The sequence below is a fragment of the Schistocerca serialis genome, chromosome 10, assembly GCF_023864345.2.
Source record: "Schistocerca serialis cubense isolate TAMUIC-IGC-003099 chromosome 10, iqSchSeri2.2, whole genome shotgun sequence".
NCBI lineage: Eukaryota > Metazoa > Arthropoda > Insecta > Orthoptera > Acrididae > Schistocerca > Schistocerca serialis.
Genome location: NC_064647.1, coordinates 119618772 through 119631310, shown reverse-complemented (window position 1 = coordinate 119631310; position 12539 = coordinate 119618772). Strand labels below are relative to the sequence as shown.

The 12539-nt window shown below is 45.1% G+C and overlaps 1 protein-coding gene across 1 annotated transcript in view; it reads left to right on the top strand.

Moving 5' to 3' along the window:
• The window catches only part of LOC126424587 (potassium voltage-gated channel protein eag-like), an 88694-nt gene that overhangs the window by 29524 nt on the left and 46631 nt on the right, over positions 1–12539 (top strand). The window contains exon 2 of the mRNA XM_050087329.1: positions 1940–2071. Coding sequence (XP_049943286.1) covers positions 1940–2071 — 132 coding nt within the window. The remainder of the gene's footprint in view (positions 1–1939; positions 2072–12539) is intronic.

Here is a 12539-nt window from a genome sequence, read left to right as displayed (position 1 = left end):
ATACTGTTCTGTGTTCAGTTTTTGATGGGCTGTCCACTGAGCCATCTTACCACTAACTCTGAGAGGAATGAGATGGGGAGCTTCCCTTGTAAGAGTTAAGATGAGTGGATTATGACAGCATTTTAAATTTTCAAATTCGCTCAATAGTTGTATCATATGCTGCCCCTGGAAGTCGTTGGATAGGCAGCCTGTAATTCATAACGGATGATCGTTGACTGTTTTAACCCTAGGACGCCCAAGCCTTTTTTCCTAACTTGGATGCCTAAGGGGGGGTTTGGCAATCCCACAGGTATTAAATAAGTTTACTGACGAAAAATTACAACTTTCAAAATGGTTTATGTATTTTAACTAAGGCATCGGTTTATAAATATTGTTAATTGTTATAAATATTGGATTGAGTGAATAAAAAACTGACATATTACAATACAAAATACAGATGTGTTCATATACAACAGACTACTTTGAGTCCTCAACTTCAAGGCAAGAGACACACTTCACAATTTTTTCTGAATGTGTGTTACACACATGTTTATGACACTGTCCACAATACTGTTTTGGTTTACTTAGATTGTTGTACTTCTGGTTCTTTGTTTTAGCTTTTCTTCCACAAACATGGCACCGACCTTTCCCTGCAGGAGGCTGACGTGCTTCTGTTGTTACTTCTATGATTTTCTTTTGTAGAATAGTCTCCATTGATTGAACAATTTGGTTAGATAACCCTCTTGCATTGGCACTTCTTTCTTCTACCTGCAATTTCACTAGTTCCGTCCCAGCTTGCAGAAGATAAAGTTTCCGTTTGTTGTGTTTCTTTTCATTCCATCTTGGATGTTGCTGGATGAATATGGTAGTTGCATTGATAGCACAAATGTCGATGAGAGAGTAAAATACAGATAGAGGCCATCTCTTTGTTCCCCTCTTGTAGGTGTACATACGCGCCATTTGATCAATGGTATCAATTCCACTAAAGGTGGACTTATAATATGCATTTATCTCGGTTTTATTCTTCTCTCCTCCAACAGTGCCTTATGTTGGTGCATTGTTGACAACATCAGTAAGTTCTTACCTCGGTTTCGTTTTTGCTGTGTAGGACACCAAAGTTGCTGGAGGCCTACGTGTTGGGAACTGCACTAACTCACTGCAAGTTTGAAAGATAAATAACAACTGACTGACATCAACATTCACTTCCTCTAAAAGTAAACCGATTGTTGTGAATATCAAGAATACCAACCAACAAAAATGTGTGTGAAATCTTATGGGACTTAACTGCTAAGGTCATCAGTCCCTAAGCTTACACACTACTTAACCTAAATTATCCTAAGGACAAACACACACACCCATGCCCGAGGGAGGACTCGAACCTCCACCGGGATCAGCCGCTCAGTCCTTGACTGCAGCGCCCTAGACCGCTCGGCTAATCCCGCGCGGCACCAACCAATAAGAAACTAACTTGCATTGTTGTGGAGATGAGAAATACGAAATCCTACTCAGGGAAATTTTCTATAGCATGGAAGCCTAAGGGGTGGGGGGGGGGGGGGGGGGGTTGTTGGACCCATAATAAGTTTATTTATTTTTTCTTTCAAAGCAGGAATTTTTTATAAAATATATTGACACTAACGTTTCATAAAATAGCCAACAAACAATAACTCAAAGGGAATATGTAGTATGAAAGTTACTTGGGCAAAAGCAGGGGACATTAAAAAATTATGGGTTCAACGAAGCCCCCCCCCCCCCCCTCCTTAGGCGTCCTAGGGTTAAACTATTGAGTGAGTGATGCAGATCCCACGCACTGATTAATAGGTCTCTGTTTCCTTTCCTGCAGCCGGTGCAGTTGTCGGAGAGGCACGCTGGAGTATTTTTATTTATATATTGTGTGTTTTTACGAGTGCTGGAAGACTCTGACTAACGTGCGCGTGTGGTGGCCCTCTGTTTGTGCCGGCAGAGACGCCGCTATGGCTGCTGCTGCAGATCGCGCCCATCAAGAACGAGCGGGACCTGGTGGTGCTGTTCCTGCTCACCTTCCGCGACATCACCGCCCTCAAGCAGCCCATCGAGGCCGACGACAGCAAAGGAGGTGAGTGCTCTGCACGCCCAGCCTCTCTGCACTGTACTGGGGAATCCCAGAACAGACAACTTCTCTTCTCCAAGGAATTTCCGCTGTTTTCGAGACCCGACCTCGACTCTCGGTGTACGGTTCTTGGTGGTCTTCAGATCTGTACTGATTTTCAGTTTGTGCCTCCTGCCCATTACTACTGGAATTCGGTTGACATCATTCATTTGTTCACTTTCTGTACAAAGTAGAACGTTGTGCTGAAGGATGTATTAAAATCACAGAATATGCTGAAAACGACCAGTTCCCAGTCGTCTTTATTTTCATTACAGTACCGTGTAAAAATCTGAAATAAATTGGTCTAGATATTTTTTGAGATTTTTAGTAACGTCGTTAAACATCGACTTATGTTCGAGCCTTATACTGCACCACAGATTTTATATACACAAATCAAAAAAAGTTTTGCATCACCCCAGTTCCCAGAACTCCTGAATATAGACGTTGACTGCGGGTATTGTATCACAGACACAGTCCCTTTGACTGTTCAGAGATGTCACTAAACCCGCCCAAAGATGTAAACAACCTTGCATGAGCAGCGCCTATTAGACGGTGGGGGTCGGACCGCCGATCATTTCCAGTCATTCCTCTAGGAAGGAGGTACATGGCTCGTGTTATATGTAGTTCAACCATGCCTAGATGGGCAATACCGCGGTTCGACCGCGTCCGCATTGTTACTTTGTGCCAGGAAGGACCCTCAACAAGGGAAGTGTCCAAGCGTCTGGGAGTGAACGAAAGCGATGTCGTTCGGACATGGAGGAGATACAGAGAGAAATAACTGTCGATGACACGCCTCGCTCAGGCCGCCCAGGGGCTACTACTGCAGTGGATGACCGCTACCTACGGATTATGGCTCGCAGGAACGCTGACAGCAACGCCATCATGATGAATAATGCTTTTCGTGCAGCCACAGGACGTCGTGTTATGACTCAAACTGTGCGCAATAGGCTGCATGATGTGCAACTTCAATCCAGACGTCCATGGCGAATTTCATCTTTGCAACCACGACATGATGCAGCACGATACAGATGGGTCCAACAACATGCCGAATGGACCGCTCAGTTCTGGCATCACGTTCTCTTCACCGATGAGTGTCGCATATGCCTTCAACCAGACAATCGTCGGAGACGTGTTTGGAGACAACCCAGTTAGGCTGAATGCCTTAGACACACTGTCCAGCGAGTGTAGCAAGGTGGAGGTTCCCTGTTGTTTTGGGGTGGCATTATGTGGGGCCGACGTACGCTGCTGGTAGTCATGGAAGGCGCCTTAACGGCTGCACTATACGTGAATGCCATCCTCCGACCGATAGTCCAACAATATCGGCAGCATATTGGCCAGGCATTCGTCTTCATGGACGACAATTCACGCCCACATCGTGCGCATCTTGTGAATGACTTCCTGTGGGATGACGACATCGCTTGACTAGAGTGACCAGCATGTTCTCCAGACATGAACCCTATCAAACATGCCTGGGATTGATTGAAAAGGGCTGTTTATGGACAACGTGACCCACCAACGACTGTGAGGGATCTACGCCGAATCGCCGTTGAGGAGTGGGACAATCTGGACCAACAGCGCCTTGATGAACTTGTGGATAGTATGCCACGAAAATACAACCACGCATCAATGCAAGAGGACGTGCTACTGGGTATTAGACTTAACCGGTGTGTACAGCAATCTGGACCACCACCTCTGAAGGTCTCACTGAATGGTGTTGCAACATGCAATGTGTGGTTTTCACGGGCAATAAAAAGGGCGGAAATGATATTTATGTTGATCTCTATTCCAATTTCTGTACGGGTTCCGGAACTCTCGGAACCGAGGTGATGCAAAACTTTTTTTGATGTGCGTGTATATACTTATATACCATTTATTTTAAAATCATATGTAGCCTGTCTGTCCAAAGGTGTAAGAATTTGAAGTAATTTGGTACGTACCTTTTCGAGATTGCTGCTAACAACGCTGCCCTTTATATAGTATATACAAAGTAATATGCCACATATAGTCGAAAAATATGTAGCCTGTGTCCGTCTGAACTTTTAATTGAGTATCGTGTAAAAATCTAAAGTAAATCGGTCAAGAATTATCCAAGGTTTTCGATAACGATGCTAAACATATGACTTCTCTTTGTACAGTAGTGTAGATTATTTTGCATCAAACTGGGTCCACAGCCCACACAAACTGTATGAATGGTAACCTATAACCACACTGGCTCTCACAGGATGATCAAGTTATTTTACATATCATAATATGTAAAAATAGTGGCAAAATTAGTCCCGCTAGAACTATTTGGAAATCGTTGCCACAGCCAACAAAATGTCCACAAAACATGCACCTGCGCTTCACCTTCCCAGATTCAGCCTTTGACCTCCAAACACCCACTTCACATGCAGTAACAATTTCTCTGTGCTACTAGTCAGCAGCAGAATGAGTATACCGGGTGTTTCACGAGGAATAGTAAATAATTTAGCAAAGGGGGGAGGGCAGGGTTTAGACTGATTTCGAATAAATATTCCATGTAATATGCGTTCAACTTTTACTGGTTACCGAGGAGTAGTTGGTTACAGATATAAGATTTCACTTCGAGTGTTGGTGCTGGTGTTGCTATGGGTCTCTTAATCGATTATCATTTTTGTGTTGATGTTAGAATTGTGAAGCTGTGACTGAGCTTACATAATTGAATTTCTCAGCTTGCTTGCCAATTCTACTGTAGCGCTGAAGGATGCCACTCATAGTGCCATTATACAAATGCCGAGTATGCCGATGTCGTATTTGTGCTCGGGGTTTGGAGCGGAAACTTTGCAGCTACTTGTAGAGAATACATGTAGAGGATTTCCTAACTGCAGAGTACCATACTCAATTACTGAATTGCTTGAGATTGAGGGAGTGCCTGGCAGACAGCTCTCATATGAGAGTGAAACTGAATGGAGTGTGGATGAAGTAGAATTGGTATAATACAGACCTTCAACAAGCACACGTAGAATTTCTGAACGTGTTGGTATTCCATATACAAGAATATGGCGGACATTATACATCTGTGCCATCTATCCTTACCATCTACAGCACGTTCAACAACATTGATAAGGAGGTGAAAGTAGACGGCTGGAATTTTACTGCTCCGTAATTGCATATCGACATATAAACCTGTTAGTACTGTTTACTGATGAAGCCACTTTCACTCATAACAATACGAATAATACTCGCCATACTGGTGGTCCGACGAAAACCCACATGCCTTTTTGGACACACATTTTAAGGATGCTTCTGTGTAGCGCTGTATGATAGACAATTAGTTGATTGGACCTCTTGGTTACTGTATCATCTTACCGGTCTCTGCTGTCTAGGCACCTCGAAAACGAGCTTCCAGGGCTATTGCAAGAGGTTCCTTTGGCTACAATAGGAGATAACATCTTCCATTATGACGGGTCCCCTGCACACACTGGTCTTCACGTGAGACATTTCTCTAAACAAGGGCCGGCAACGGCGTATCAAACGGCTCGTAAGCCGTGTGCGCGGGCTGCGTGCAGGCCGAGGTTGTACACTCCTGGAAATTGAAATAAGAACACCGTGAATTCATTGTCCCAGGAAGGGGAAACATTATTGACACATTCCTGGGGTCAGATACATCACATGATCACACTGACAGAACCACAGGCACATAGACACAGGCAACAGAGCATGCACAATGTCGGCACTAGTACAGTGTATATCCACCTTTCGCAGCAATGCAGGCTGCTATTCTCCCATGGAGACGATCGTAGAGATGCTGGATGTAGTCCTGTGGAACGGCTTGCCATGCCATTTCCACCTGGCGCCTCAGTTGGACCAGCGTTCGTGCTGGACGTGCAGACCACGTGAGACGACGCTTCATCCAGTCCCAAACATGCTCAATGGGGAACAGATCCGGAGATCTTGCTGGCCACGGTAGTTGACTTACACCTTCTAGAGCACGTTGGGTGGCACGGGATACATGCGGACGTGCATTGTCCTGTTGGAACAGCAAGTTCCCTTGCCGGTCTAGGAATGGTAGAACGATGGGTTCGATGACGGTTTGGATGTACCGTGCACTATTCAGTGTCCCCTCGACGATCACCAGTGGTGTACGGCCAGTGTAGGAGATCGCTCCCCACACCATGATGCCGGGTGTTGGCCCTGTGTGCCTCGGTCGTATGCAGTCCTGATTGTGGCGCTCACCTGCACGGCGCCAAACACGCATACGACCATCATTGGCACCAAGGCAGAAGCGACTCTCATCGCTGAAGACGACACGTCTCCATTCGTCGCTCCATTCACGCCTGTCGCGACACCACTGGAGGCGGGCTGCACGATGTTGGGGCGTGAGCGGAAGACGGCCTAACGGTGTGCGGGACCGTAGCCCAGCTTCATGGAGACGGTTGCGAATGGTCCTCGCCGATACCCCAGGAGCAACAGTGTCCCTAATTTGCTGGGAAGTGGCGGTGCGGTCCCCTACGGCACTGCGTAGGATCCTACGGTCTTGGCGTGCATCCGTGCGTCGCTGCGGTCCGGTCCCAGGTCGACGGGCACGTGCACCTTCCGCCGACCACTGGCGACAACATCGATGTACTGTGGAGACCTCACGCCCCACGTGTTGAGCAATTCGGCGGTACGTCCACCCGGCCTCCCGCATGCCCACTATACGCCCTCGCTCAAAGTCCGTCAACTGCACATACGGTTCACGTCCACGCTGTCGCGGCATGCTACCAGTGTTAAAGACTGCGATGGAGGTCCGTATGCCACGGCAAACTGGCTGACACTGACGGCGGCGGTGCACAAATGCTGCGCAGCTAGCGCCATTCGACGGCCAACACCGCGGTTCCTGGTGTGTCCGCTGTGCCGTGCGTGTGATCATTGCTTGTACAGCCCTCTCGCAGTGTCCGGAGCAAGTATGGTGGGTCTGACACACCGGTGTCAATGTGTTCTTTTTTCCATTTCCAGGAGTGTATATGTCTCGGCTTTTCTCTGTCCTTCTCGTAAGTACTCGGTACAGCGCGACGCTTCATCTAGTATTGTGATGTGGCACTTTTTGGTTGGAACAGTTGTGTTCAGTTCGGCAGAATCGTGGTGTTGGCGATGTTTACCCTTCGCTATTTCTTTGTCATATGAAAAACACTCACAGTTCCAGTGGGTGCTCGCACAAACAGAGGCAGTCTAGCGATCTAGCAATACAAGCCTTTGAAGTACGAGGGGCGTTTGAAAAGTCCGTGCAAAGTCCGAGAGATGGCATCACTGGCGCGTATCGAAGTCATGTTTAGTTAGTAACATCTATGGATAGAACGGACACCAAGTTTCAGCCATATTGGTCTATTTCTTTGTGTTTGGCATTCGTGTGAATCGAGGAACTCGAGGGAGTGTCAAAAATTGGACGAAGAAGAATTTATGAAAGGCAAAACGCCTCAGGAGACTAAAGAGAAGCATGATAAACATTATGGTGACCCTGCACCTTCGATTAGAACATTATATAAGTGGTTTCAAAATTTTCGGAGTGCCCATATGGGCACAAGTGATGCTGAACGTTCTGGACGCTTCCAGAAATCATTAATAAAATCCGTGATGCGGTGATGGATGACAGAGGAGTTAAGGTGCGTGAGATTGCTAGTGCTGTGGGCATCTAGAATGAACGGGTACATAATGTTTGGCACAAACATTTGGACATGAGAAAACTACCCACAAGATGGGTTCCGCGATTGCTTACGCTTGACCAAAAACGGAACGATGTGAAGTGTTGCAAGGATGGTTTGCAGCTGTTCAGGAAGAATCCGCAGGACTTTAAGCGTCGTTTCGTCACTGTGGATTAAAACTGGATACATTACTGTACTCCTGAGACCTAATAACAATCTAAGCAATGGGTTACAAAGGGAGAATCTGCACCAAAAAAGACGAAGACCAGTCCTTAGGCCGGAAAGGTTATGGCGGCTGTCTTTTGGGATTCGCAAGGGATAATCCTCATCGACTCGTAAGGGATAATCCTCATCAACTATCTGGAAAAGGGTAAAACTCTTACAGGTGCATATTATTCATCGTTATTGGACCGTCTGAAAACCGAGCTGCAAGAAAAACGCCGGCGATTGGACCGCAAAACAGTCCTTTTCCATTACGACAATGCACCAGCACACACCTCAGCAGTTGTGGTCGCAAAATTAATGGAAATAGGATTCCAACTCGTTTCACATCCCGTCTGTTCTCCAGACTTGGCTCCCTCGGACTATTGTTTGTTCCCCAATTTCAAGAAATAGCTGGCGGACCAAAGATTTTATTCAAGTGAGGAGGTGATTCCAGCAACTAATAGCTATTTTGCAGGCTTGGACAATTCCTATTATTCGGTAGGGATCAACAAATTAGAACAGCGTTGACAAAGTGTATAAGTCTAAAAGGAGACTATGTCGAAAAATAAGAAAGGTACCCCAGACACGAAAGTAGTTTTTATTTTTGTACGGACTTTTCAAACGCCCCTCTCGTACATGGAATGACAGAAGAAAGATGTGAGAATTTTCACTATCTATTACAGTCGCTTAATCGATGGGTACTGCAAATTTGCTATGAAATAACATTGTAGTTACGTGCAAAACAATTAAAAGATTTAGTTGATAAAGAAAGGTCAAAAAATTACAAGTATCGGTTGAGAGGATTGATTCTTGTCTACGTCAAGATGCTAAACCTGCAGGCATGAAGCACGTGAAATTGGTGGTATGCAGGGTGAATCACATAAAACTTGCACCGCAAATATTACGGAAACGGAAAGTGTTATTAATATGCGGTTTTCACAGAGTGGATTGGTAGTCATGGGCTCGTTTTGTTAGCCAATAAACAGGAGAAATTATATTTTTCGTGCGATCTTACACTTTTGTAAATGAAACAATGGGTATTGATATTAACAAACTAAAAGAAGGGTAAACTAGAATGTCAGTGGTGTTTGTCGCAGGAGCCAAGTGCGAGTCGTTTACGAGATATTGTATTTTGAAAAGTTTCCACATCAACACTTATTTGTGCCATTCAGCCAGCGTAATTGGTTGGTACGTTGTTGTTATGTTTGCTTACAGTGTCCTTGTGTGTTCCTGAGTGCATTGCGACTTGCTAGTCAGTTAATGTGCGACAATCCAAGCATTAGCTCGTGAGAACAGACCATCTTCCATGGATGCTGGAAGACGTTGCCCTGCAGACTAGGAGAAACAAGTGGTACCAACATGAATGTCCAACCAATAGTGCACGAATTACTGCAGTATGTCTTAACGAATTGTTTCCAAATCATTGGATTGGACGCAGTGGACCTATACCTCGGTCGGCCCGTTCCCCGTATTTGACTCCAGTAGACTTCTTTTCTGTAGAGAAAACTGAAAGACGCTGTCTACGAGGACGTACTAACCACACCCGATGATATGCAACGACGTATTACTGCAGCCTGCTCGGACATCTCCGCTGAAACGCTAGAACGTTCGCAGCAGTCGTTGCATACCGAACTGGAAGTGTGTATTGCCGCTGCAGATGATCATTTTAACCGCAACCTGTGATGTTCAGTTGTCTCGTTATTGATCATAATCCGCATAACAACAGCATACATCTGTGCTTCTATAGTGTGTGCTACCACAGGTATTTTACAGGTGTAGGTATGGGAACTTTTAAAAATACGATATCTCGTAAGCGACTCGCTCTAGAACCCTGCAATAAACACCACTGACAATCTAATTTATCCTAAACTTTATTTGTTACTGTCAAAAGGCATTGTTCCATTTAAAAAAGAATGTGTGTGTACAGAAAGAACAACTTCTAAGCATTATTACAATTTGTTTATTGGCTAACAATACTAGTCTCTGACTATCCATTCCGTGAAAACCGCACATCAATGGCACTTTCGTGAAAACCTCACATCAATAGCACTTTCCATTTCAGCAGTATGTGCGGTACAAGTTTTAGGTGATTATATAGCACTGGAAAGTTGGCTACGATTTTTCAATTTAAAACCCCCTATTGTTGAAGTTATGAAGTTTTGAGTGCAGAAGGGCAAATTAGAACATTCGGAATTGATTGCAGACCTCGTATTTTAAGTGGACTTGACTGCACCGTGCCCACAGTACGAGATTGCAAAGTGAGAAACTGGTTTCTAATTTGTGGGTTTGTGTTTAAAAAGAAGATAGCATTGTGAAAGGAGCAAATGCTGACAAAAAGCGCTGTCCATTTCTCCGAGCTCACTGACGTAAATGAAAATGCAGGCATTTGAAGAATTGCGTCTGTCCTTGAAAGAATTACTAGGATAGTTTTCTAAACGTTTTGAGGACACTGCAAATCCTACGAGGGCAGTTCAATATGTAATGCAACACATCTTTTTTCTGAAACAGGGGTTGTTTTATTCAGCATTGAAATACACCAGGTTATTCCCCAATCTTTTAGCTACACAACACTATTTTTCAAGGTAATCTCCATTCAATGCTATGGCCTTACGCCACCTTGAAATGAGGGCCTGTATGCCTGCACGGTACCATTCCACTGGTCGATGTCGGAGCCAACTTCGTACTGCATCAATAACTTCTTCATCATCCGCGTAGTGCCTCCCACTGATTGTGTCCTTCATTGGGCCAAACATATGGAAATCCGACGGTGCGAGATCGGGACTGTAGGGTGCATGGGGAAGAACAGTCCACTGAAGTTTTGTGAGCGCCTCTCGGCTCCGAAGACTTGTGTGAGGTCTTGCGTTGTCATGAAGAAGGAGAAGTTCGTTCAGATTTTTGTGCCTACGAACACGCTAAAGTCGTTTCTTCAATTTCGAAAGAGTAGCACAATACACTTCAGAGTCGATCGTTTGACCATGGGGAAGGACATCGAACAGAATAACCCCTTCAGCGTCCCAGAAGACTGTAACCATGACTTTACCGGCTGAAGGTATGGCTTTAAACTTTTTCTTAGTAGGGGAGTGTGTGTGGCGCCACTCCATTGATTGCCGTTTTGTTTCAGGTCCGAAGTGAAGAACCCATGTTTCATCGCCTGTAACAATCTTTGACAATAAATTGTCACCCTCAGCCGCATGACGAGCAAGCAATTCCGCACAGATGGTTCTCCTTTGCTCTTTATGGTGTTCGGTTAGACAACGAGGGACCCAGCGGGAACAAACCTTTGAATATCCCAACTGGTGAACAATTGTGACAGCACTACCAACAGAGATGTCAAGTTGAGCACTGAGTTGTTTGATGGTGATCCGTCTATTATCTCGAACGAGTGTGTTCGCACGCTCCGCCATTGCTGGAGTCACAGCTGTGCACGGCCGGCCCACACGCGGGAGATGAGACAGTCTTGCTTGACCTTGCGGCGATGATGACACAAGCTTTGCCCAACGACTCACCGTGCTTTTGTCCACTGCCAGATCACCGTAGACATTCTGCAAGCGCCTATGAATATCTGAGATGCCCTGGTTTTCCGCCAAAAGAAACTCGATCACTGCCCTTTGTTTGCAACGCACATCCGTTACAGACGCCATTTTAACAGCTCCGTACAGCGCTGCCACCTGTCGGAAGTCAATGAAACTATACGAGACGAAGCGGGAATGTTTGAAAATATTCCACAAGAAATTTCCGGTTTTTTCAACCAAAATTGGCCGAGAAAAAAAATGTGTTGCATTACTTATTGAACTGCCCTCGTACATCTGTTTTCTAGATCGTTCGCGTTTCCTGTTGAAAGTGCCCTGTTGCATGTGCAGATGTAACTGATTGATCTGCATTGTAGGTCTCGTTTTAAATACAAATTCTTTTACGTTAAAACTGTCCAATACGTCTACACTGTGTTCTTTCGATAGAGTTCGCGCGTCTCCATAATGATGTTCAAAAGTGCTACAATAGTTCAGACAACTGTGTGAAAGACCTTTTTCGTTTATGAAACTAATAAGTCGCAATTACGTGGCAGCCATAGATAGAAGAGCTGTTAAAACTTTCTCGTCTATCCGTTCGTACAAAAAAAAAAAAAAAAAAAAAAAGTTATGTGTTCAGCGCGCTAAAAATCATTAAATAAAACTAAAAATTTGTTCTGTTTGTTACGTTGTCAAGAAATGTGAAATATGATACCATGTTATATGCAGTGTGAAATCATTGCCGTTTAAACGCAGCGCTTTCGCAGTTTCCTCCCTTTCCGCTCCCCTAGCACAGACAGCGTTCTGGGCTGTAGGGGAAACGTGGAGCTAGGTCGAGCGCTATGCGACATGTGTCGGGAAACGCCTCAGAGCCGAAATGTCGGCTGCCAGTCATCTATCTAAACTTCTTGTTCCACAGAAGATGGATCGGAAGAATCATCACGTTTCTTGCCCATCGAAGTCCTCAGACCTTACCACTTTATATTTGTACCAGTGGGATTGACTGAAACAATGAGAAAGCAAATACGAGACATGAAGTGATCGCTCACGGCAATAATTGAACGCTAGAAGCACTTAATAAGAGCT